The following is a 24798-nucleotide window of genomic DNA, read 5'->3' on the forward strand; positions in this document are numbered from 1 at the left end:
TTTTACTGCTGAACCGCAGGCATCTGAACCCGCTCGAGCCTCCAAACTCGTAATATCCCCAGCATTAGTCATTAAAGATAAAGCAGAACAGGCTCTCAGAGCTCTTTGTAATAGCGGCAACATTAAAGCCGCTATAAAGAATGAAATATCAGAATGCCTTTCTGATATCATTACTGCAAATGCCACCTTCGAGTCAGAAATGATGTCTATTGGTCTAAAGCACCAATCGGAGATGCTAGCCGCGAAGCTCTCCTTTACGGAACAGGCCCTAGAACAGGAAATTAGACACAGTTCAGTGTTGGCAGCTCAAGTGTCTTCCCCATCTAACACTCCCTCTCAACCAAATAATGCTACTGTTTACACTCCTCCTGTGAGTTATGCGGGTGTAGCAGCAGCAAATTTACAAACAGCTTATCACAATTCCGACCAACCAGCCTTGAAACCGAAAACTCGGCACACGGTTATTATTCAGGGTAAAATAACGCCTACAGCGAGCGAAACCCTCGAAAAAACTATTAAAAGCACCGTCAACGTTGCAGCATTAGGGATCGGAATAAAAAGCCTTAAAAAGACAACAAACAATAAAGTTCTTATACAGTGCGATACTGAAGAACAATGCAACCAGCTATCGGCCGAAATTTCAAAAAATGACAGTCTTAAAGCCCAAATCGGCACCAAGATTAGACCAAAGGTCATCTTGAAGGGGATCGACGCCGATCTTACCAAAGAACAGATCGTAACTGCTCTGTTTAATCAAAACACAGCCCTAATAGACACTAATGAAACTTCCACTCCTAAGGCTTCCGTTCTCTTTACACTAGCTTTTAAAAAAGATGTCACACGCAAATGCGCCGTGATTTCAGTCGAGCCTGAAATTTGGTCCCGCCTCGTTAAAATGGAACGCGTTAATATTGGGTACGACAGAGTCTGGGTGGCAGAATACATGGCCATCATTTCATGTCAAAAATGCATGAGTTACGGACATTCCGTTGCTCATTGCAAAAACAAAGAGGTCTGTTGGAAGTGTGGCGGAGAGCACAAAGCTGCTCAATGCTTAAATACCGACATAAAAATTAAATGTTACAACTGCTCCATAGTCAACAAAGTTTATAAAAGCAAAACACCAACTGACCACAAAGCTCTAAGTCTGGAGTGTCCGGCACACCAAAGACAACTAGTTAGATATAGAAACATGGTCGATTATGGACAGTAAATCTATAAAAACCATTAAAGTTGCTCAGGCAAACCTCCAAAGATGCGAGGCAGCCACATTGTCATTTTTAGAACAAGCTATACAACAAAAGTATGACATAGCACTCATACAAGAGCCGTATACTGGTAACACCGGAAAGATCAATAAATCAACGTTCAGTGGCAAAATATTTCAAAAGTGCAGCCGAAATTCACCAGTAAAGGCAGCCGTTATAATTTTTAACTCTGAGATATCTCAGAGCTGCATACTCTTAGATAAATATAGTGATACTACGAGCGTTTTTATTGAAATTAAAACAACATTACAACCACTTGTATTAGGCTCCCAATATTTTACTCCAAGCGAAGACGTCGACTCCTGCCTGAGCAAAATCAGCACCATGTTGAACGATAAGATCAAAAATCTAATTCTTATCGGGGCAGATGCAAATTCTAAGAGCATCTGGTGGGGCAGCGACAGATCAGACAAAAGAGGAGATAGAGTTAATGACTTCATGTCCCAAAATCAACTTCACATATTAAACGAGGGAACCACACCCACATTCGAAACGTTTCGAGGAAATGATTTGTTAACAAGCATCATAGACATCACAACATGCTCTACAAACATGATTGGTCTAGTCGAAAAATGGCGAGTCGACCGACAGCTAGCCGCTCTTTCAGACCATAATGCAGTTACATTTAATATTAAATTAGAAACGGACTCTAATACTTGTGTAAATGACGCTACGACGTTTCTATACAAAACCAGCAAAGCAAACTGGAAAACATTTCAAAAAACCTTAAAGAAAATATTAACAGAAAAAGAGCTAAATTCAATAAAAATAGACGAAAATATTGAACCGAGCGTCCTTAACAGACAGGTAAGTACGATTACAGATGCAATATCTGAAGCCTGTCGCTCATCCATCCCCAACATTAAAGCCTCAAAAACCAAAAAATGTCCCTGGTGGACTGCAGAACTAAATGATCTTAAAAAAGAAGTCATTAGATTAAAAAGGAAATTGGTTAACTCGGCTGCTGGTAGAAGAAATTTTGTAACATTACCAGCATACATAGAGATCAAGCAAAAATATAAAGAGGCGATCTCGTTAGCTAAGACTAAAAGCTGGAAGGATTTCTGTACGGGACAAAATAAAGATACGGTTTGGTCTACGGTACAAAGAATATTAAGAAATTCACAATCACGACCCCCCGAGACGCTTAAATTCAACGGCGTTCAAACCACCTCAGCGCAGGAGTCGGCAACTGAGCTTCTTAAACATTTCTTTCCGGATGATACCACGCACGGTGAAACAAGCGAGCAACTCGAAATTAGGCAAAATATAGCAAAAAATCTACTAGACGATAATGATATGCCTTTTACGTTATTAGAAATAAGAAATATTCTATTTAGTTTAAATTCCAGTAAAGCACCGGGCCGCGATCATTTCACTGCAGACATTTGCCAAAAAACATTCGAATGCATTCCGAACACCATTCATAGCATATTTAATGCGAGTCTGAGACTCGGCTGCTTCCCAGCACTATGGAAAATTGCCAGAGTAAAAGTAATCCCAAAACCAGGTAAGGAAGATTACGGAGACGTGTCTTCATATAGGCCAATCGGTCTTTTACCCGTATTTGGAAAGGTCTTAGAAAAACTTCTAATCAAAAGAATCTCATGGAGATTCAATAAACTTGAAAAACTAAGCCCTAATCAATACGGATTTACCCAACAAAAGAGTGCCGAAGACGCTATGGTGAACGCGGTCACTCTCATTAAAGAAGCAACAAAGAATGGTTACCATGTCTGTGCTATATCTTTAGATATTAAAGGGGCCTTCGATAACGCTTGGTGGCCCCATATTTTAAATCAATTAACAAAACTTGAGTGCCCGAAGAACATATTCAATGTCTTCCAAGACTACCACTCCGACAGGATGGTAGAAGTTAAATACGCTGGCGCATACTCAAATAAAAGTTCAAACAAAGGTTGCATACAGGGATCTGCTTGTGGACCGGTGCTTTGGAATATCGTCCTAGACGAACTTTTACAGTTAAGTTATCACTGCAATGTTCATTTACAAGCATTTGCAGATGATGTCCTAGTTTTAATAAAGCACAAAGATACGAACTTATTGGAACAAATAACAAACGAAACTCTCTCCTTAGTCACTTCTTGGGGAGACAAAGTAAAATTAAAATTTTCCGAAGAAAAAACAAATGCTCTATTTATAACTAAGAGAAAAGCACAACCTCCAAATATATTTATGAGAGGAAAAAGGCTTTATTTTGTCAAAGATTGTAAAATCCTTGGTGTAGTTCTGGACGAAAATCTAAATTGGAGTAAACACGTTGACTCAATAACAAAAAAAGCAGCGAAAATAGCAAATCGCCTAACATTCATGGCCAAACCGACATGGGGACTCAGCCCAGAAATAGTAAGAACGATTTATAGCGGGGTAGTAGAACCCACTATCACTTATGCTGCCGCGGTATGGTCAGAAGCAGCAAAGAGGAAAAATATCCAGACAAAACTAAATAGAATTCAACGGTCAATGGGAATAAGAATAAGCAAAGCATATAGAACTACATCCCTCACCTCGGTCCAGGCAATTGCAGGACTCATGCCATTGGATATTAGAATTAAAGAGATTAGCGATATCTATTACACAAAATTGAACCATACTATCATAAATGCTCCAAACGACATATTGTATCAAGGAAGGATCGCCTATACAGATCTTCCACATCCAAGCAAACAAGTGGGCTTATCTACTGGGCATCCAGAAACGTACGCCAGACTTGAATTTCCAGAGGATGAAATAGACATCTACACGGACGGCAGTAAAACTGGAGGGAAAGTGGGCGCTGCCTTCGCCGCATTTGACAATTCCGGAGAGTTGTACAGTAAGAAGCTTCCCATGGCAGACTACTGCACGGTATTCCAAGCCGAACTCTTCGCAATTGTGAAGGCACTAGAATGGGTCACTAGCAAAAAGAAAAACTGGAAGACTGTCAACTTATTGTCAGATTCAAAAAGCTCTATTCAGGCGCTAGATGATGGATCGCCTAACAATCCCATGGTATTCTGCATACAAGAATCTTCGAGAAATCTCGAGAAAAGAGGCATTGAATGCAAATTCTTGTGGATACGTGGTCATAACGGTCTCTCTGGAAATGATAGAGCTGATGAGTTAGCGAAAGATGCAGCCTTACACGTAAAAACTGTAAAGCTATACACAAAGTTTCCACTAAGCTACGCAAAAAGGGAACTAAGAGAAAAGTCTCTCGAAGAATGGGAAAACCGATACCAAACAAGCTCTACTGGGTCAGTAACTAAATATTTATTTGAAAATTTAAATGACTGCAAGCAATTTGGCAAAGCAAACAAACACACTTTTGAATTAACACAAATTCTCACAGGTCACGGTGCTACACTTTCGTATCTTCACAGATTTAAATTGAAGAGTAGCAGTGCCTGCCCATGCGATACGCTAAGCGAGCAAAATGTCCAACATCTTCTCCTTCACTGCCCAATGTTTGCGAAAGAAAGGTATGATTTGGAAAAAGAGTGCAACAAAAGAAAAATTGCAATTGAAGATTTTCGGACAGTTCTACAGCACAGCATATTGTCCCAAAAGTTCGTGTCTTACGCTAAACTAATAATAGAAAAAATAAGGCCAATGAACAAGTAATGGGGCAGGTACCCAAAACTTTTCAACTGTGATATGCATGCACTAACAATAGACATAGCTATATTTTATATTTAAATTGCTATAGTTTAACCATTTTACAGTTGTTACTGTTATTTTGTTACTTGTTGTTACTTGTTGCTTTGACTGACTCTGTAATGTAACTTTTGTTACATTATTGTTTAGAAGTTGATATGTAACTTTTGCTACATACATATATATTGTTATGAAGTAGGTGCGTAACTTTTGTTAAGTATCTATTGTTATATAACTTATTGTTACAAATTATTATGTAACTTTCGTTACATTTATTGTTATTATGTTAAAGAAATATAAATTTATGTTAATCCCTTTCCAGTCAAGGTTTTACATGGTTCCCTTGACAACGGTGCTGATTCCAATTCCGAGTCTCGACATGCGCACGAGTTGCTGGATATGTTGTGGTGACTAGGTTAGTGTACGCAGCGCGCACTTGGCAAAAACCGCAAGGTGACCGCCTGTGCATGAAGCGTGACACTGGACTGGGAATCGCAACATTGTTTGGTAAAACGTGAGTGGGCGGGACGAAGATGGATAGGCACTAGACAAATGTCGGAAAGTGCAAATAGTCCATGTCACAGCTTCAACACAATACATAAACACATAAAATCATACAAAAAGCACTAACAAAAATAACAGCCCAAAAATATCACCTTGTATAGTTATAAGCAAGGGATATCAAGTAACACAACAAAGAAAAAAAAAAAAAAAAAAACCTAACCCAACCTAACCCAACCTAACCCAACCTAACCGAACTGAACCTAACCGAACCGAACCGAACCACGTAATTAAAGAAAAGAGTAAGATGCACAAAAAATGGAAACAAACAAACTGTATTATGGATTGTCAAGAGTTTCTTAGGTGTAGAAAAAAGAGAATTTAAGGAATTTGCTATCAAACACTTCTTATTTAAGACAAATAATGACATAAATAGAGACAGTTTATGTTTTTGAGGATACAGTAAAAATAAAAGAAAAATAACGTTATTCCAAAAGTAATGACTTATGCTGGTGAAACTATGAAAAATTGTTATGACGTATGTAAATCATTCTCTAAATACTTAAATTATGTTTTCGATAGAGAAACGATCGTACACAGTTCATTTGATTAAGATTATACTCAACGCAATGTCATTACAGACGATAATCTAAGAAGCATTTGTTATTAACTCTTGTGTGGCTGTGATGTCACACTAGTCGACATAGGACACAAGACTTCATATATCTCTCTTATTTTTTTAAAATTATTAATCCGTGTTTTTTTTAATCTTCAAATGGACATTTTCACACTCGATTTGTAAAGTAAAATTTGTATAACTATGCCATATATATGGCATTTATATAAATACAAAAATATTTATCCTTGCTACGCGAAGAATATATGTCCGCTAATTCAGCAACACATCTATAAAGATACCTTATACAAGATAGATCACGAGAATAGCAGTCATAACACGGAAGACAGATACGCTGTTCTGCGCTTTTATCGGATTTAGTCTTCAGTCGGTTGATTACAATGATGGGGAACGCACGCGGGTAACATGAGGGGCGTATTTGTGATTTTTAATATATTTTGCTATAACAGGGCTCAATAATATGTTTATTCCTATAAGTTATAGAAAAGGAATTATTAAGCAGTAGTCTCCATGTTTTTCGTTTTACCACAGTCTTTAAAAAGTTAACAAAGACATTATTTTAAAATACATTCGAATGCTAGATTCAAACAAAGGCCCTGGTAATGACCGGATACCTCCAGTATTCGTAATTAATTGCGCTCATGAATTATCTCTTCCCCTTGCTCTTATTTTAACAAAATCACTATCGGAAGGATTATTTCAAAGCAAATGGAAGAAAGCAAATATTGTACCGATTCATAAAGGTGGAAAAAAAAATTGCATTGAGAATTATTGCCCTATTTTCATACTTCGTGTAATTAGTGAAATGTTTGAAAAAAATGATTGAAAGATTGATTGATTATGAGTCTCGAAAGTTTCTCAAACAGCAACACGGTTTTTTTAAAAAATGGTCAACAACAAATCTAGCAGTATTCACTCAATACATCCTCTCTTAATTTTAAAATTAAACTATAGTAAATGCTGTAAACACTGACAATGCGAAAGCTTTCGATAAAGTAAATCATCTTACCCTTCTATTAAAGATCGAACATCTGGGTTTTCACGGAGATCTTTTGCAATGGTTTACTTTTTGTCTGACAAATTACTGTCAATCTGTTGTAATCAGTGGCTTCTGTTCAATATTTTCTTCAATACCATCAGGAGTGTCCCAATGTTCACGCCTTGGGCCACTCCTTTTCAATGTCTATATTTATGATATCGGTCAATGTTTCAAGTTCACTCGATTCAGTCTTTATACCGATAATGTGAAAGTATACTTACCTATTAATAATGATCAAGACAGTATAAATCTTCAAGAATACCTTAATAGATTAAACACATATTGCATTTAAAACAGATTGTCTATTAACATTTAAAAATGTCAGCAAATTTCTTTTTACCACATTGGTTCTAAAAAAATAAAATATTCATATAAAATCAACGAGTTTACTATAAATTCTTCTACGGAAGCCCGTGACCTTGGTGTTGTACTTGATAGTAAACTTACATTTTACAAACATATAGAAAATACTGTGGACGAAGCTTACGAAATGTTAGGGTTTGTCATTCGATCAACCAAACCTTTCACAAGAACTGACGCATAAGGAAACTTTTTTTTTCATATGTACGTAGTGTCCTAGAGTTTGGTTCACCGATTTGGAATCCTCAATACAATACTTGCACAAATTGTATTGAACATATTGAAAACTATTTTCTTAGACAATAAGATTTCAAAAATAATGTTTTATTTTCAAGTAAGACTGAGTCCGCTAATTTTCAAAAGGTTCAAAATCTCGCAACTCGGCGTATCATGTTGGATATGAGCTTTCTCTACATAGTTGTTTATAACCTAATTGATAGCCTATAAATTGTTAGAAGCATTTCATATCGAGTCCCTGTCCGTAGAACTCGTCAATCTGTACTCTTCGACATTCCAAACTCAATGACTAATTATATAGCCTTTTTCGAAGAATACAGATAACCTTTAATGACAGTTTTAGTGACATCGACATATTTCACTGGAAATACCATATTTTTAACAGATCTGTGAAAGACATTTTAAATTTATCTCTTGCTTAACTTTTAATTTTGAATTTTAATTTTTATCTTTCAATTTTAACTTTTTAATTTTGATTTAAACTTTTTCATTTTTACTTTTAATTTTAATAAAAATATTTTATTTCAACTCTTAATTTATACTCATTCATATGTACATCTACTTCCTGCATCTAATTAATTATTGTTGGTCGTGAATTTTTACTAAAAATATAAATGTTCATGGAAGCAGAGAGAAAGAGGAGGAAAGTAGAGTTGGAGCTTTACAATGTCTTCTCCCTTTTATGTACTTTTTATTTAATATTTATAATTTAATATTTTTATTTTTTTAGAACTGATTTATTTTTGCCCCTCTCCTCCTGCATTCATAATAAATTAATGTGAAATCTGTAATTGGTCTAACTATTTTAATTGTTCTTCTGTACTATGTATTTATATAAAGATTGTATGATTTCCTTAATAAATAAATAAATACTTAAATGTGGTGTATAGGGCTGAATTTTTTTATTTTTTTATTTTTTTATTTAATTATTTTTTCCCCTCTCCCCTATATAAATTAATGTGAAATCTGTAATTGGTCTAAATTTTTGTAATTGTTCTTTTGTACCTTGTATTTATATAAAGACTGTATGATTTCCTTAATAAACAAAGAAATAATTTAATTTAATTTACAAACTTTATAATTATAGTATAATATTAGTGTAGCGGGGCGGCCGACTCTGCATTTTTTTGGTCCTAGTTTGTCACACGTCCTTGAAGTTTTATAATGACTAGCAGGCAACATTCGGCTATCGCTAACTGTTACATGCTAGGATATTTGGCCCCGCGAGCCTCAGTTGATCGGCCCTTCGGGCCTCATTTGAATCTCGAGCACTGTGAAATTGCACCATTTTGAGCCTCACAATTTATTTTTTGCTGCTGGAGCAATCTAAATATAATGATGAACCGGGGGTGTGGTCTCGTGGCTAATGTCGCAGACCCAGGGATGAGAGGTCCGAGCATCGCACCGCGCTCTACTACAATTTGGTTCTCATTTACTTATAAATTAATAGTTTGGGTAAATCATAAAAACACAAATATTTATTCAAAAAAATAAATGAAAAATAATCATCTGTCCCTCGAAAAACGATTAGAATACAAAAATTTATTAAAAAAAGAATAATCTGCACTCAAAATAAGGCTTCAAAAACCACACAGTTATAATATATTAAATATCCCGGCAGCCTCCATGGTGAAGTGGTTAAGACGCTTTACTCACGCATAGACGGTTCCGGGTTTGATTCCTGGTGAGAACAGAAAAGTAAAGTTTTTCTGCCATCTGTTATTATTTTTTTTAACTACGGCACAAACCAAATACTCACTTTTTTTTTTCAGCAAGCTTTTTTTTCTGTCTATCTGTTGTTTTTTTTTTAACTCACTACAAAGAATTACATTTAAATTTTCGTATCCCCTAAAACCGCACATAGATCTGTCTCATTGAAATATTATTTTATGAGCAAAATAAAAATATAAAAATAACTGCTTTTACTTCTGCCATCTAGCGGCTAATTTGTGAAACGTAAATATATATAAACTAAGATTTTAGTTATTATTATTTCTATTAATTGAAAAAAAAAACTGTTTTACCAGAATTTATTTAAATATTTTATCTGCCATTTTAATAAAAAAAAATCGCTAGGCCTTTTTTATGTATATACAATATTTTTGTCGTCCTCGTTTACTGGAAGCGTGGCGTCTTTTGTTATCCAGCTACTCGGCGGTCGGGTGAGGTGGCGGGTGGTCTGAAGCCGGGGGTCTGCGGCTGTTTGCCCACGTCGACTGGACGTCCAGCGGGCAAAATGGGCAAAATGGGCACGTACAGAGAGAGGACAAACACAATTAATAATTTCCAGAGTAATAATATATAGATTATGAGGTTTGAGTGTAAATTGGTTTACGAAGAATCAAAGTGTTCTTATCTTGAGTTAATTAGCGAACCTCAACGTGAGATCACATGCACATGCGCCTGGAATAAAATAGGTACCTAGACCAAGGTTTTCAGTCTATATATTCTCTCTCATTTATTTATTTTAATTCGTGATGAATTTTATTTGTCGCCTAAACACAAATACATTTAATATCTGATATAGTTTTCTAATTACCTTTGGGGCACAAATACAATGAAAAATACGTATCAAAACAGCATTATTTAATTTTTTGATGAGATAAAAATTACACTACAGTACTTTTTAGTTCAGTTTATTATTTTTAGGTCCTATTTTTAAGAAAATATTTATTATTTAACCTTTTTGTTATGTTACATCAAATTATAAAATATGATTTTGAAAATTTTAAACAAATAAATCTCCAAGAATGTTTTTTAAATCAGATTTAAGACATTTTACATTAAATCTTCTAACTAATGTTTATTTTTCAGATATGAATTATTCTTCATGCGCACTTGTAGTTAATTAGTTATATTTAATACATAAAAAAGTTACTTTACGTTTTTCAAAAAATATTTTTTTATTTTACTATGTTTTTGTACAAAATATGTAGAAATTCTTCGTGATATCGTTTTATTGATTTTTACTTACTGTTTTACTATTACCCATATTGAGTTATATTTGAAATAAGTAGAATGAGGAATTCCACTGTTTCTAATTATTTTTTTTATTAGCGTACTATTTAACTAAGCAAAAATATTTATATTTGGTATTTAAAATTTATGCTGTTTTACAATTGCCATTTTTTGTATGCTTGAATATTCGTACTTTCTCCTCAAAAATTATTTTATCTCACTGCCGCAATAAACATCAATATAAATAACTATCTAGAGAATTGTTGATTCCTGACATGTGTACCAACATTTGGAATTATTCAAAATATTTTTTAAACCGTGTAACAATTGCCTTTTTCCAATGTTTGAATATCGATATTTTTTCCTCAAAAATATTGAATCTCAGTATGGCCAGTAAATATCTATTTATATAACTACTAAGGGAATAGATTCCAGCAAACGTTTGAACTTATTCAAAATATTATTGTTTCAACTTTCGATTTTCATCATCTTTATTATTTCCTTTCCACACCTAATGGTGCATGGGGCACTGCATTGTTACATGGAGGTAAGATGACCAGTCTTACGCTTCAGATACTAGTCCAGGGACTATGAAATATTATAGTTTGAAAACACCCTTTTCAATAAATACTTCATATCAACTATGTTGGGAATCGAACCCGAGAGCTTTCACATGATAGACAGAAGCGCTAACCATGACATCGCGAAGTGGTCATTTTTTTATTAAAAGATTGAAAATTTAATGATTTAATTTTATTAATAAAATAAATCTCGGTATAGAAAGAAGCATAGAAAAATTCCAAGGATTTTCAGGCGTTACGCGTTGTCTGGTACATACATAATTCACTCAGATAAATTCACCCAGATCAATAAAGGTTTCAACTCTATCACTTCACAGTTGTAAGCGGGTGGAATATTTGAGGAAATGTGGATGTATAAATATGGGCAGTTAACGAAAGTCATAAGCCCTGTAAATGTCTAGACTTCCATATTCCTCGCTGTTGGAATAAACAGCTTTGAGAACTTAAAATTAGAAAATAAATAATTTGCTAATTTTCAGTAAACAAATCATGTTTTGACGGAAGAAAATTCTAATGAAGTAATATAAAAAAATAAAAATTGACACATTAAAATTTATGACAATCAACAATAGAAAAAACGATGAAATACGGATGTTCAAATGTTATACAACTTGTAAAAGAACACTCAAAGGCAGGTCTTAAATCCTGTAAGTGCAAACCTTTTATATTCCCTTCTCAAAAGGATTTTAAATATAATATATTATGCTTTACTAATGAAAGCTTTTAGAAATCACTAGGCGTTAAACAAATTATTATTCATGTATTGGATAATTTACTTGCGTGATCATCATTTTGTAACGAGCTTAAAGAAGCTCGGTAGTTCTTAATTACCTCATTTTTCGTTTTTTGATAATTCGCGTCCTCTAGAAACGTCGAAGTCTTCTGATTTTCTTGGGCATTTTTGGAATTTTTCAGTTTGGGAGAATGCGCTATTCTATTCCTTACATTATCACTGAAATCGCCGCTTTTTTCTGAAACATTCTTGTCTTCTGGAACGACTTCTTTTACCGAATTAATTTTTAAACTGCCAGCACGAGCGAAACATTGATTTTGTTTCGAATTAAACAAACCGATATCGAAAGATATTTTTCCATACTTTTTTTTAATTGACATGAAATCACTTTCACTTCGAAACTTTGTTTTGTTATTTTCACTGCTGTCATTAAATAAAGTCGATTCTAGGGAATTTTTATTACTCCCATTTTCACTGTTACTTAACTGTTTCTCCTTTCTAATTCTTTTACTCACAATGCCTTCACGTCGAGCGTTGCATTTCTCACTTTCGGCACACTTTTTAGATCCACCAAACTGGCTGTCCTCACTCCGAGATTCGAAAAAACTGGTCGATCCCCTCGTTTCTAATATGTCGCACCCGTCCTGAGTCCTGTGTGTCCCGGTTGCTTCTTCTTTATTCTGGAGAGATATTTCTCCCATAGCCGTGGCGAGTTCCTTTTCCCACTCTTCTTCTTTGATTTGTTTCACTAATCTTATTCTTTCGATTTCACGTTTCTCTAGTTCTCTGTAACGGTTATAAGTTATGAACTCGGGAATAATATTTGGCATAGTTTGTTCGACTGTTGGAGAATTTTGCGAATCCTTTAAATAAATAAAAAAAATATATCAGCAATACGTTTTTAGAGCGCCGAATAAACTACTTTCAAGAATCATTTAAATAATTAAGAATCGTCGATTTATTTAATAAAATTTATTTAATAGGACTTTTTGGGTAACTTTTTCTTTTTTAGATAATAAAATTGAAATAAAAACAACTAAATGTATCTCGCTTACCAAATCCAAGCTCCCGACTTGCATATCCCTAATAGACTTTTGTTTCGCTAATCGTTTTTTTTTCTTATGTAGGGGTCTGGTCTCTACAATCATTTCTTCTAGTTCAAAAGTCGGATCGCAGTTTAAGTGATCTTTAGGCGGACAGAAGTCTGGCTTATAGTTCTTTTGAAAAACTCTATCATGCTCGAAATTATTCATCAATGGTATTTTTTTCAACTCCTCTAACGATGAACAACGTCCTCCTGGGCTGATACACAGTAACTGTAAATAAAACAATATTTCATAAGATATCGTATCATATTAATTTCTTAGAAACACGAAAGCTGCTAGATGATCGGTCTTACGCTTCAGATGCCAATTCAGATATTATAAAATTTAGCAGAGTGACAACAATGGCAGGAATCGAACCCGAAACTTCTTGCATGGTAGGCAAACGCGCTAACTCTTGACCACGAGGTAGACAGTAAACATTATGTATTTTGTATTAAACAAAGCACTTTACTATTTTTCAATAAAACAACATTGCATTTCATTCTGAACATATTACGTAATTACGTTTTTGAAACTCTAGGTGTAAATGTCACAAATATTTTTTTTTATAAACCACAAACAAATGTGTACTAATTTGCGTATATTCAAGCCGAAAATTTTAATTATTTTAACATAATATTTTTATACTTGGAATGTATAAAGAGTCAATAAAAAGGCAGCCGTTATAATTTTAATATATTGTGGGTACTGTAGTATTACCCTGGTGATGAGGTCCGCCAGCTGCGCGTCCAGAGCGGCGGGCAGGCGAGGGGCGGCGGCTAGGAGCTGGCGTACCTCGCTCACCCCGCTGTGCGAGTGGATGGCGTACGGCCGCTCGCCCGTCACCACCTCGAACGTCACTATCCCCAAGGACCACCAATCTACGGGGAAACTGTAATACAACCATACCAAATTAGGGAGCGAATTCTTTAATTATCTTCAGCCATTCGACAAATCGAAATCGCAAATATACGAGATTCACACCACACTGAGCATTTTGCACCGAAACAGGCCTTGAGTCCCAATTACAGGGGTAAATTTTTATTTTTAATTTACAGTTGTTACCTAACACAGGCTTGAGAAAAATTATCTATCAATCTCTAATGGGCATAAAGATGCCTAAAGTCTAAAGAGACTCTTCGAACTAGTTCAGTCAGTTAGTAATTGGTCAAATAAATAAGTGGAAGTGTACCGAGTATTTTAATTGGTAACTTATATGTTAGTAAAAGTTATTATCTTAAGAACAACTACGGATGGCTTCAGCCAGACGACAGAATTTGATTCAGGATACGGCATTACCCGATGTAAGGAGTACCGCTTTACCCACCGTTAAACTACTGAGAGTCATCCTTAATTCTGACCTTTCTCTTGAAGCTCAAATTAGTAGAACGATAAGTTCATGCTTTTACCAGCTGAGACAGATTGAATGCATACGCAAAAATTTGCCAGTTGATGCCGCCCGTCAATTAATAAATGCGTTTGTAGTGTCTTGAGTCGATTATTGTAATGGTATCTATGCAGGTCTACCAATGAATAAAATGACTCGCCTAAAGTCTGTATTGAATGCCACAGCGAGACTTATTTTTGGAATTTCTAAGTTCAGTCATATCATTCCACTACTTCGGGAATTGCACTGGCTACGCTTTCCACAGAGGGTGGAACACAAACTCTGCTTATGTATAAGTCACTGCACAACTCTGCTCCAGAATATCTAAGGGAACTCTACATTCCAGATGAACTAGCTGACAGACGTCTTACGCTTAGATCAGCTACATCTACATCGAAAGGAAAATTTATTATACCTCTACGCAAACAGCGCAGTGAATTCGGCGAACGTACATTTGCGGTCGCAATGAAATGCTCTCCCAGCAGAAGTCCGAAACTGTGAGAGTGAAGTGATGTTTCGGAAGAAACTTAAAATCCACTTGTTCTCTAAATAATTTGAATAAATTCTTAGCATGTGGTGACAAAGTACATTATTTTTCTTAAATTAAATAGTTAAAATTAAATTTATATCTTTACATAATCACTTTGTAAAGCGCCCTTGAGGTATTATATTACGAAAATGGCGCTTTATAAGTTATCCATAATAATAATTATTTTTATTATTACATCATTTTAATTTTTGTGTTCTCACCGGGAATCGGACCAAGAATCTTCAGTGTGAAAGCTTCATGTCTTAATCACTACAACACGGATGCCGCGTTTGCCGCTTTTATTTTAATATTTATTATTTATTTATTTATTAATTATACCCGTACGTATAAAATTATATGTGACACAATAAATAATCATTTCTATCATACTGAATAGAGATAAAACATTTAAATATTATTCGTTTATTTTTTAAAAAAGGGTCACTTTTATGCTTGATTTTCAAGAAAGACATTTTTATTTCTTAAGACTCTCGTTAAGTCTTCTTCAAATATAAATTGCTAAAGCATTCCTATTCAAAACACAATATTTTTTTGGAACGTTTTGTGAACGTGTTAGTAACTTGACTTGTATTGTGATTTAAAGTGGCTAGTTTTTCAAGTAAAGGGAATACACGAATGAAAATTGTTCATTTACTGTTTGTTAAACTTGTTTTAGAATTATTCTATATTTTAGGAAGAAAAAAAATAACTTTTCAAAACTAGCATTACAGTTAAAAGTAAAAATGCTATGATCATTTAATTAGGTTTTATCTGTACATGGGTAGGTACATAAACATAAATTGAACTTTTCAAAAAGTGAATTCATGATTATTGGAGGCTATGAGAAAGGTACACAAACTCCGAAAATAAATTAGGAATCTGTTGGACAAGTCGATAAAATGAAGTGTTCATCACTATTGAATTATGATTAAAACTAAACGTTGGGTCTCATATTGAAAATACAGTAAAACAAAAAATGGAAATAAAGTTTAATTCTTAAGAAGAGTTTGTGAAAAACTTCATTTCAATCCAAGTAAATTATTACTATAGTCAATTTTAATACAATTCAAAAAACCCGATCAATTATCATCAATACTCATATCAAACACACGCACACTCACTTCAAACCCACCCTCTAAAACTAAACCCCATTCCCACACCCACACACCCCCATACACAAAAACACGATTCATTTTATACATTCATTTTTTTTTATTATTTAAATTTTATTGATAAACCCTTACGGGTATGTATGTAACATTTAACAAAATGTTTTCTCTTTAAAAATTCACATTCTACTGTTAATAATAACATTTTTAACATCTTTTGTAAAGGTTGTCTGAGTCTTTTGTTTAGTTTTGTCTGGTAGTTTATTGTATAATTTCAGTCCATGGTTTATTAGTCTCGATTGTCCTTTTCTCGTTTTAAAAGTTTGTATATGATATTTTTCTGATATTCTCGTATTGTGTTCATGTTTACTACAGTTTTTTTCGAGTTTTAATTCTTCGTCTGCAATTACATCAGTGGCTAGTTTATGAATAAATTTTAAAGATTCTAGTTTAAAGAGTTCAGTTACGTTAAATTGTTTAGTTTGTTCAAAAAGTTCTTTAGTTGCTGTTAGATAGGGAAGATCATTTACTAACTTTAATATTTTATTTTTCTGTCTTTGTAGTCTGTTTATGTCATTTTGATATCCTGTTTCCCATAGTAGTTGCATATAACATATTTAGTTTTTACATATGCTTCATACATTAAATTTGTTTCTTTTATTGGAACAAAGTTTTTGATTTTAAAAAATAGACTTGATAAAGTCGCCACTTTGCTAATTAAATTGTTGATATGAATTGTCCATGTCAATTGTCAGTCTATTGTTAGCCCTAAGTATTAAAAAACATGTTCAATTTCAAGTTAGTCGTTCATTATTTATGTAAGCATCTACTTTGTGACATTTTTTTCTAGATTCAAAATGGATAATATTGCATTTTTTTTCATTAGGTGTAAGTAAGTTTGTGTTTGTCCATTTAGTCAATATAGTAAGGTCTTCGTTTATGCCATTGTTTGTTAATACGTCTGTTTGATTTTTATAGAAAAGTTCAATGTCATCGGCATACATAATAATTTTCCCTTTAAAATTATACAGTGATAAGTCATTAATATATAAAATATACAATAGTGGACCCAAAATAGATCCTTGTGGGACTCCAAAATTTACTGTTTGTATTTTACTTTTTTTTTCATTTACAAAGGTATACTGCTTCCAATTTGTTAAGTATGATTTTAATAGTTTGTATTCTTGAGATTTTACTCCTTTATCATTTAATTTTTTTATCATGGTCTCAATGTGAACCGTATTAAAAGCTTTTTTTAAATCTAATATTACTCCTGTGGTTGGAATTTTAGCATCCATATTTGTTTGAATATAATTAATCAAATTTACTTTTCGAGCTTTTCCAGTTTCTTTTTTTCTTGAAAACCATGTTGATTTAAGCATATTATACTAAGATATTTTAATATGTCCCATTAATCGTTTGTGAATACATTTTTCAAAGATTTTATTAAATAAAGTTAAATTTGCTATAGGTCTATAGTTACTAGGTTCCGTTCGATCTCCACCTTTAAATAAATGAGTTATTCTTGCAGTCTTTAATTCTTCCGGGTAGATTCCTAACTTTATATGCATGTTCATTAATTTTGATATGGCCGGGCTTAAAATATCTTTGAGATTTTTTATGTGTAGGTTTGATTTTATCATATCCTGGCGATGCATTTTTTTTAAGATTGTCAATTATTTTACACACTTCTTTTGTCGTTGTTGGTCTGAGAAAAAAGGTAGTATTTATTTTTCTTCTTATGATATGTTAAGACATGATCCATCTCATTTACTTGCAAGGTTTTGGCCTACATTGGAATAATATTCATTGATTATATTTTATATTTCTTCTTCATCATTTGTGAAAATCCCATCTCTTATATTCATTTCTTTTATATTGGCTGACTGCAATTTTTTTCCAGACTTGATATTTTTATTATTTTCCAAAGTTTATTGCTGCTGCCTTCTGCTGATTTTATATTATTCTGGTAATATTGTTTTTTTGATTTTCTGATTTCATTTCTTAAATATTTTTGAATATTTTTTAGTTCGGTTACAAGTTGACTGTTATTTCTTTCTTTAATCATTTTTTTATAAACTTGATTTTTATTTTTTATTTTTTGATATATGTTTTTAGTTAGCCAGTCCTCCTTTATTGACGTTGTGAAGTTTCTCACCTTGGTTTTTGTGTTCTTTTTTTATTTCGTTTTGGATAATGTCTTGTAATTGTTTAAAACTATTAACTTCTTGTATTATTGCCATGAGATTTTCTTTTAATTTGACATAATCTGTTATTTTTAAGGTGTATTTTTGTTTAGATATTTTTTGTCTTTCGATAGGTATATCTTTATTTAGATAGAGTGCTCTGTGATCACTTAGTGGAGTATCTTTGTAGTCTATAGTATATATAGCTTCTACAATATTTGTTAATACATGATCAATAATCTAATGTTCTCCTCTGTGACTTCTAAGTGAAATTTCGTTAAGAATTACATAATTATTAGGTATTAGGCTATTTACATATTCATTTGTTAGTACATTGTCTTTTTCTAATATATTGATATTAAAATCCCCAACTTTTATTGTTTTTCCTTTATTTCCATACGGAAGTATTTAGGTTTTTAAAAGATTTATGAAACTATGTACTTCGGTTTTATTTGGTCGTCTGTAGATAGCACACAAATTTATTTTTTGTTTTATGAGACTTATTAAAACAATGTTTGCCATATCTCTGTTATTTTCAATATTTTTTGCTTCGTAATTTAAGTTTTTCTTTATGTACATAGCTACACCTCCTCTTCTACCTTCCCCGCAGGAGTTTATTACATTGTTATTATTGATGTCATATAATTCTGCTTCACTATTAGTGAGCCATGTTTCAGTTAGAATTATGAAATCGGGGTTTTCAAATTCACTTATTATAAGTGCTTTTAGTTCATCTATTTTAGGTTTCAGACTACGAATATTTATGTACAGTATTTTAAGGTTTTTAATGTGGTTATTTATTATAAAACTAGTTAGCTCAGGCTCCGATCCGGTTCTTTTTCCAAGTTTTTTGACCCACTAGAATTTATTTTGTCTAAAGTATTATTTTCATTAGCATCACTGAAAACATTTAATATATATTCTTGTTTAATTATATCTATAATTCTGTATGTTTCTGTTTTATAAGCATTGTTGATGAAATATGAATTCATTTGGTCATTAAATATTGGGCCAATAAATTTAGAATGCTCAAATAGATTAGTTTTGTTTTTTATTTCTACGTTTAGTTTTGATATATTTAAGTTTTTATTTGTTGCAACCGAATGAACAATTACAATGGTGTGCTTTAAATTTTGGAGTATAAAGTAAAGATTGCTTAAAATATTGATAGGTGATTTTTCATGTTTTCCTGGGTATAAAAATACAAGATCTTTTATTGTTAGTTGTTTACACCCTTGAATAATTGTCGACATATAATTATCAATTGTTGCATCAGGAAAGATGTAACTGCTACACTGTACATTACTGAATAGATTCTTTTCTATTTTTTTCTAAGTCTTCTCCCTTCTTCATCTCCGAATATTAATATTTTGATCTTTTCTCCTGGTGGTAAAAGTACTTTTTTTATTATTTCAAGAGGTTGGTTTTCATAAAATATTTCACTATTTTTGGCCACATTATTTCAACTATATTTTTTTGCAATTTAAATATTTTGTCTTTTATTTCTTCTTTATATTTATTTGAATCCGTGATGAATTCTTGAGACATACGTTTAATCAATTTTGTATTTTCTTTGTAATCTAGTAATATTTGTTTTGTCATAATAGTATTTTCTTCAAATTGATCCTTCAGTTTATTTATCATACTTTTATCTACATCTTGGGTTTGTTTACAAAAAGGACATTTGAGTATTTCTAAGTTATTTTTGTCATTTAGTGTAGGAGTACGGGACCTTGATCGAAGATTTTCTAAGTTTATGTTTTTGGTGTTTTTTGGATCTTCCTTATGACATAAGGTGCATTTCCAGCTATCTCGGTAGATTTTAGACATTTTTTTATAATTTTCTGCTGTTGTCCCTGTACAGCTGTAATGAAATATTTCATAGCATCGACTACATTTTAGAGTTTTTTTTGGGCTCAAGCCACTATTACATATTTTACATTCCATATTAAGTTTTTTCGGGATATAAAAAATGTATTTTTTTGTTAAATATAAAAATGAATAATATTTTCACTTTCGAAAAAAAAGTATTTTTAATCCTTATATTTTAAGTAAAAAATATAATATATTACATATTTTTATTTTTAGTATTATTTTTTATATCAGTTCATTTTTTTTTCCATCTATTGAATAATTTTAATAGAACGACTATAATTATAATTAATTAGTTAAGAATTATTTAACAGTTTTTATGTTGATATCATAGATGGCACTATAAAATAACTTTTCAAATGGTTTTAATTGTTAATTATCAGATTTTATATTTTATAATTTTATCAGAACATTATTATTTTATCTCACTATTCTTTGTACAGTTAATTTATTTTTTATTTTTACACTAGAATGTTTTCATTTTATCACTTAAAAACACATTTTTGAATGTTTTAATTGTTAACTGTCAGATTGTAATATTTTATCAAAAAGTTATTATTTCATCGAAAGTTAAATTATTTGTTTTTTTTACACCAAAACTACTCTTTCAAATTATTAAACTTTTTGAAAAACACCACTGTTTGTATTATTTTTCACTTTTATATACTTTAAAGAGGTACAAACTGTTGGAACTACTTTTAGAACGTCATACGTTTAAGGTAAGTCATGTGTGTACGTATATTGTAGTTCATTGTCGTTTTCCGTAGTAAAAAATATTTATAAAAAAATAATGCCACATTTCAACGACACAAAATGGAAAAAAAACAGTTTTTTACAGAAGACGGCAAAGTGATAGTTAGGTGTAATCCATATACCAGGATTGAATTCATGTAAGAGAAATTAAATATCCGGTATACTTAAAAGAAAACCAAATGCCGCCTATATAACGCCTGCATAATACCTATTCTTCTATAGAGAATATAGGGATGCGAATCGTGGCACTACACCACATCCCAAAACAGCAAAATATTGAGTTTTCAGAGTAGGTTTCTCAGATGAATCTTGGGTGTTCAGTGGTTTGACTTTATGCGGAATGAAGTAATAAGAGAACGGACGCAGCAAACTCCGATGACAACTGTCATCAAGTGGAGGCGATACGGTTGGCTGGGCCATATACTGCGGATGCCTTCTGGGAGCCCTAAACACGCTTGCCTACTGTACAAGGCATCGGGTTCTCGACGTTCTGAATGCCCACTGCTGACTGTTCGTCGGCAGTTCATCTCAGAACCACGGAACGCGAACTTGAATTGGGAGGACGCACAGGAGCTGGCAGCCGACAGAAATGCATGTAAGATCTTTGTGGACACAATATGCTCCAACTAGGGAGCGGACATGGAATAATGATGAATTTGCATATTATGTAGATTTAAAGACAAATTTAGTTTGGGTATATTTTGTGTTAATTGTAGTATGATACAAGTTTTTAATTTAAATTAATTTACAAACTAAAGAAATAAAATATAAATAAACAAATGAATAAACAAACGTCAAAATATTACGTGTACACAAATTTAATTTGAGCTTTCCCCGCCCTAAGGACCGAATTGGGCGCTACGTTATTTATTCATCGTCATTCTCACTTTAACACATAAAAACACTTTAAAGAATCAAAACTAAACTTTACATATTATGTATTATAAATTTCAAACCTCGAACATACATAAATATGTTATTAAACCTTCCGAAGTAAATTGATCATCCTGAGATTTCGTTTAGGATCAACGAGTTCTTTATTTTACTAAACTTAAAATAAACTAAATTTTTAATTCACTTAATACGTAAATATGCTTATCTGCAATCTGTTCGGTCAGCTCAATGCCTTTCAGGCATTAGACACTGATAACAGAGGGAATTAGAATTTAGTGGACTGTATGGAAATTTTTACTTTATTAGAAAGTTCTTCCGACTGTTTCTTATATGGAGCACTTCTCTATTGCTGCAGCCCGGATACCGGTATCGTGTAAATGATGATGAACTGTATGATAAAGGCTGTTTATATAACACTAAACTTCACTTTGTGTGAAATATGTTGACGCAGAATATGATAAAAATTTATCAGAGAGACAAATTTTCACATGTGACTTACTCACTGAACGGTAGAAGAACAAGAATTTAAAAAAGGAAGGATTTGGGTAGGAAAGGAATATTAACAGTCTTATATGAGTGGCCAGTATAGAAAATGTAAATCAAGTACTTTAAATCACTTATAACATCCTCGTATAGTAGACCTCGTTTGTTGACCCACGGTAAATTTTAATTATTTTTCTTACCGTTTATATATTAGTACGCAACGAAAAATGCTTACGGGACGCGTTTACCTAATTCTTGCCTTAAATACCACGCGGATTGAATTAAAAGAGACACCATTGCAAAATCACGTTTATTATTGATGACATACAAAATATCAGTATAACGGTAACGAACATTTAGGGAAATCATTTCAAATGTTTTTTTTTAATCTTAATACAGATATTTATGTTTTCATTCATAAATGTCCCTTAATTCACTGTCATTATATTTCAAAGTAAATGGCAGCTAGAATATTTTTTCTGTTGTTCAGTTCATCAAATTATAATAGTTGTTTGCTTCGAAGTTTAATTTGGGGGTCAGAAACTCTTACTTTCTTTCTCTTTGCAGTTTTTTGCGCTTTAAGTATTTGTCTAAGTGCTAATTCTTTAATATGTTGCCTTTCGTCTTGCAGCATAGCTAACAAAATATTCTCGGAATGTACGAAGAAAGAGTTTCGCTGTATTATTCAAAACGCGATTGTTTTCAGGTCATGTTTTAAATAAAAACATCTTTTTATCATGCTTAGAGTATGATCTGGACCGTATTTGCTAGAGGGTATAGTTTTAACACTTTTATTACGAACGTAGCATGCTCGACCAGACTTTCAGATGGGGATGTTGTAGCCACATATAGTCTCAATATTCTGTTTGCACAGATTAACCAACAAAAATGTGTCAGATTTCCTGGTTGATTTATTAGCCAAGTCAATTGTTACGCAACAGCTTGGCAAATCTGAAGGATATATTTTTATCCTTGCTTAAAATATTCGAGTTAATCTCAGGTAACATTGCCTCAATCTTTTCAAATTCTCCCGCAGGTAAGTCTTCACAGTGCTATAACATCTTACCTTAGACTCCTGCAAACATATTGGGACCTGACGCACAGCCGTTCAAAGTGTTGAATAGATGACGCAGTGGTTATTTTTTAGCATGCAACTTACATATAAACCAATGTAAGGGTCGATTTAACTGTCTTTCAATTAATGTAATTGCTGCATTCTTGGAACTCGTGTTGACTACTATTCCATCACATCCAATAACGACAATAGTCGATTTAATATCTCCAATGTACAAATTAAAAAAATTCCATCATGCTTTCTTTCTTAGAATAAGCGGTTCCAGAAAAAGCGTGACGTGGCCAATGTACTAAGAATCTAGCTCGGAGAGCAACATAATATGTTCTTCTGTATTTGTTTTTCTGTGACTTTTTCATTTGTTTGTATTGGTGATAGTAATTGGTGAGTTTGTGTTTGTGAGTAGGGATATGACAGGAATAATGGTTTTATTCCACAGTTAAATCACATCACTTGCAATTGTTTCTCATTTGTCTTTTGCAGAGGGATCTTTTCCGTTAGATAGCCACAGTAAGTCGTTTCTTACTCACAAATAAAACTTTATTATATCTTAATAGGGTGGTAACATATTGTTTTTTAAATTTTCAGGGCCATCAAACACGGTACGTAGGTAACATATTGTTTTTATTAATTTTCAGGGCCACCATACACGAGACACGGTGAATCTTTTCTAGTTTGAGGCATTTCACTGACAGACCCAAATCAAAGTTTGAGCGGTTATTTCATCGAACAAGCCCTTCGCCCTAGAGACTGAATGTGCTTAATTGACGGGTGAAGTGGAGTAAAGGCGCACGGCAAGATAGTCTGAGAATGGTCTTAAAGGGGGGGGGTGGGATTGTCAGATGTATTTTTCAACCTTAAACTAGACAACTAGAGTCACTTGCCCACAGGCAATATCTGAAAAAAAAACACCTTTTTCAAATCTTTGGTGTCAGTGCGCCACCTGAAGATAATATTGGAATTTGATGATATTTTGTATTCTTTAATATGTACTGCCAAGGCATCGATTATATATATATAATACAGGAAATCCTTAATTCGAAAAAAAAAATATTTTTTTACTCCACCCTAGTGTACAGCGTACACACTGCACACATTATGCAAAACAAGTATAACGAACGGTGACTCGGCGCGGCGCGGCGCGGCGCCGCCACGTAACCTCCTCTATGCAAATATTTCCGTCAAAGCAGTTGAAGTTACTTATGCATAATGTATTAAGTCATTGTGACTTAACCCAACGTCAAAGAAATTTGCCTTTCCCTCGAGAATTACCAAGAGTGACAAGTTGTTTGAACAATCCTTATTTACATAAATCCTCCCATGCAATATTCAGGCCTCGGAATTAGAGCGGCGAATGACCGTCCACTTTACTATCCCTCGGTTTGCTATAAAATTCCTAATTATTTCGTCGGTTTTCTAAATCTTATTATCGAAGTTAAAATATTATATTGTACGCG

At 33.0% G+C, this 24798-nt stretch overlaps 1 protein-coding gene across 4 annotated transcripts in view; it reads right to left on the reverse strand.

Annotated features, from left to right (window-relative positions):
* Positions 1 to 8803: 8803 nt before the first annotated feature.
* LOC148279582 (serine/threonine-protein kinase 32A) overlaps positions 8804 to 24798 on the reverse strand; it is a 174979-nt gene continuing 158984 nt past the window's right edge. For 3 of the 4 annotated variants that reach the window (XM_088229705.1, XM_088229706.1, XM_088229704.1), the window contains 3 exons: positions 13777 to 13948; positions 13027 to 13287; positions 10271 to 12834 (listed from right to left, as the gene is read on the reverse strand). In XM_088229705.1, the coding sequence (XP_088085831.1) occupies positions 11995 to 12834; positions 13027 to 13287; positions 13777 to 13948 (1273 nt within the window). In that variant the 3' untranslated portion in view covers positions 10271 to 11994. Of the gene's footprint in view, positions 9916 to 10270; positions 12835 to 13026; positions 13288 to 13776; positions 13949 to 24798 lie in introns of those variants that run through there. The other variant, XM_088229707.1, reaches the window with a different exon arrangement.

The sequence above is a fragment of the Micrasema longulum genome, unplaced genomic scaffold (genome assembly GCF_059751315.1).
Source record: "Micrasema longulum isolate JH-2025_06_02 unplaced genomic scaffold, ASM5975131v1 h1tg000698l, whole genome shotgun sequence".
Taxonomy (NCBI): Eukaryota; Metazoa; Arthropoda; class Insecta; order Trichoptera; family Brachycentridae; genus Micrasema; species Micrasema longulum.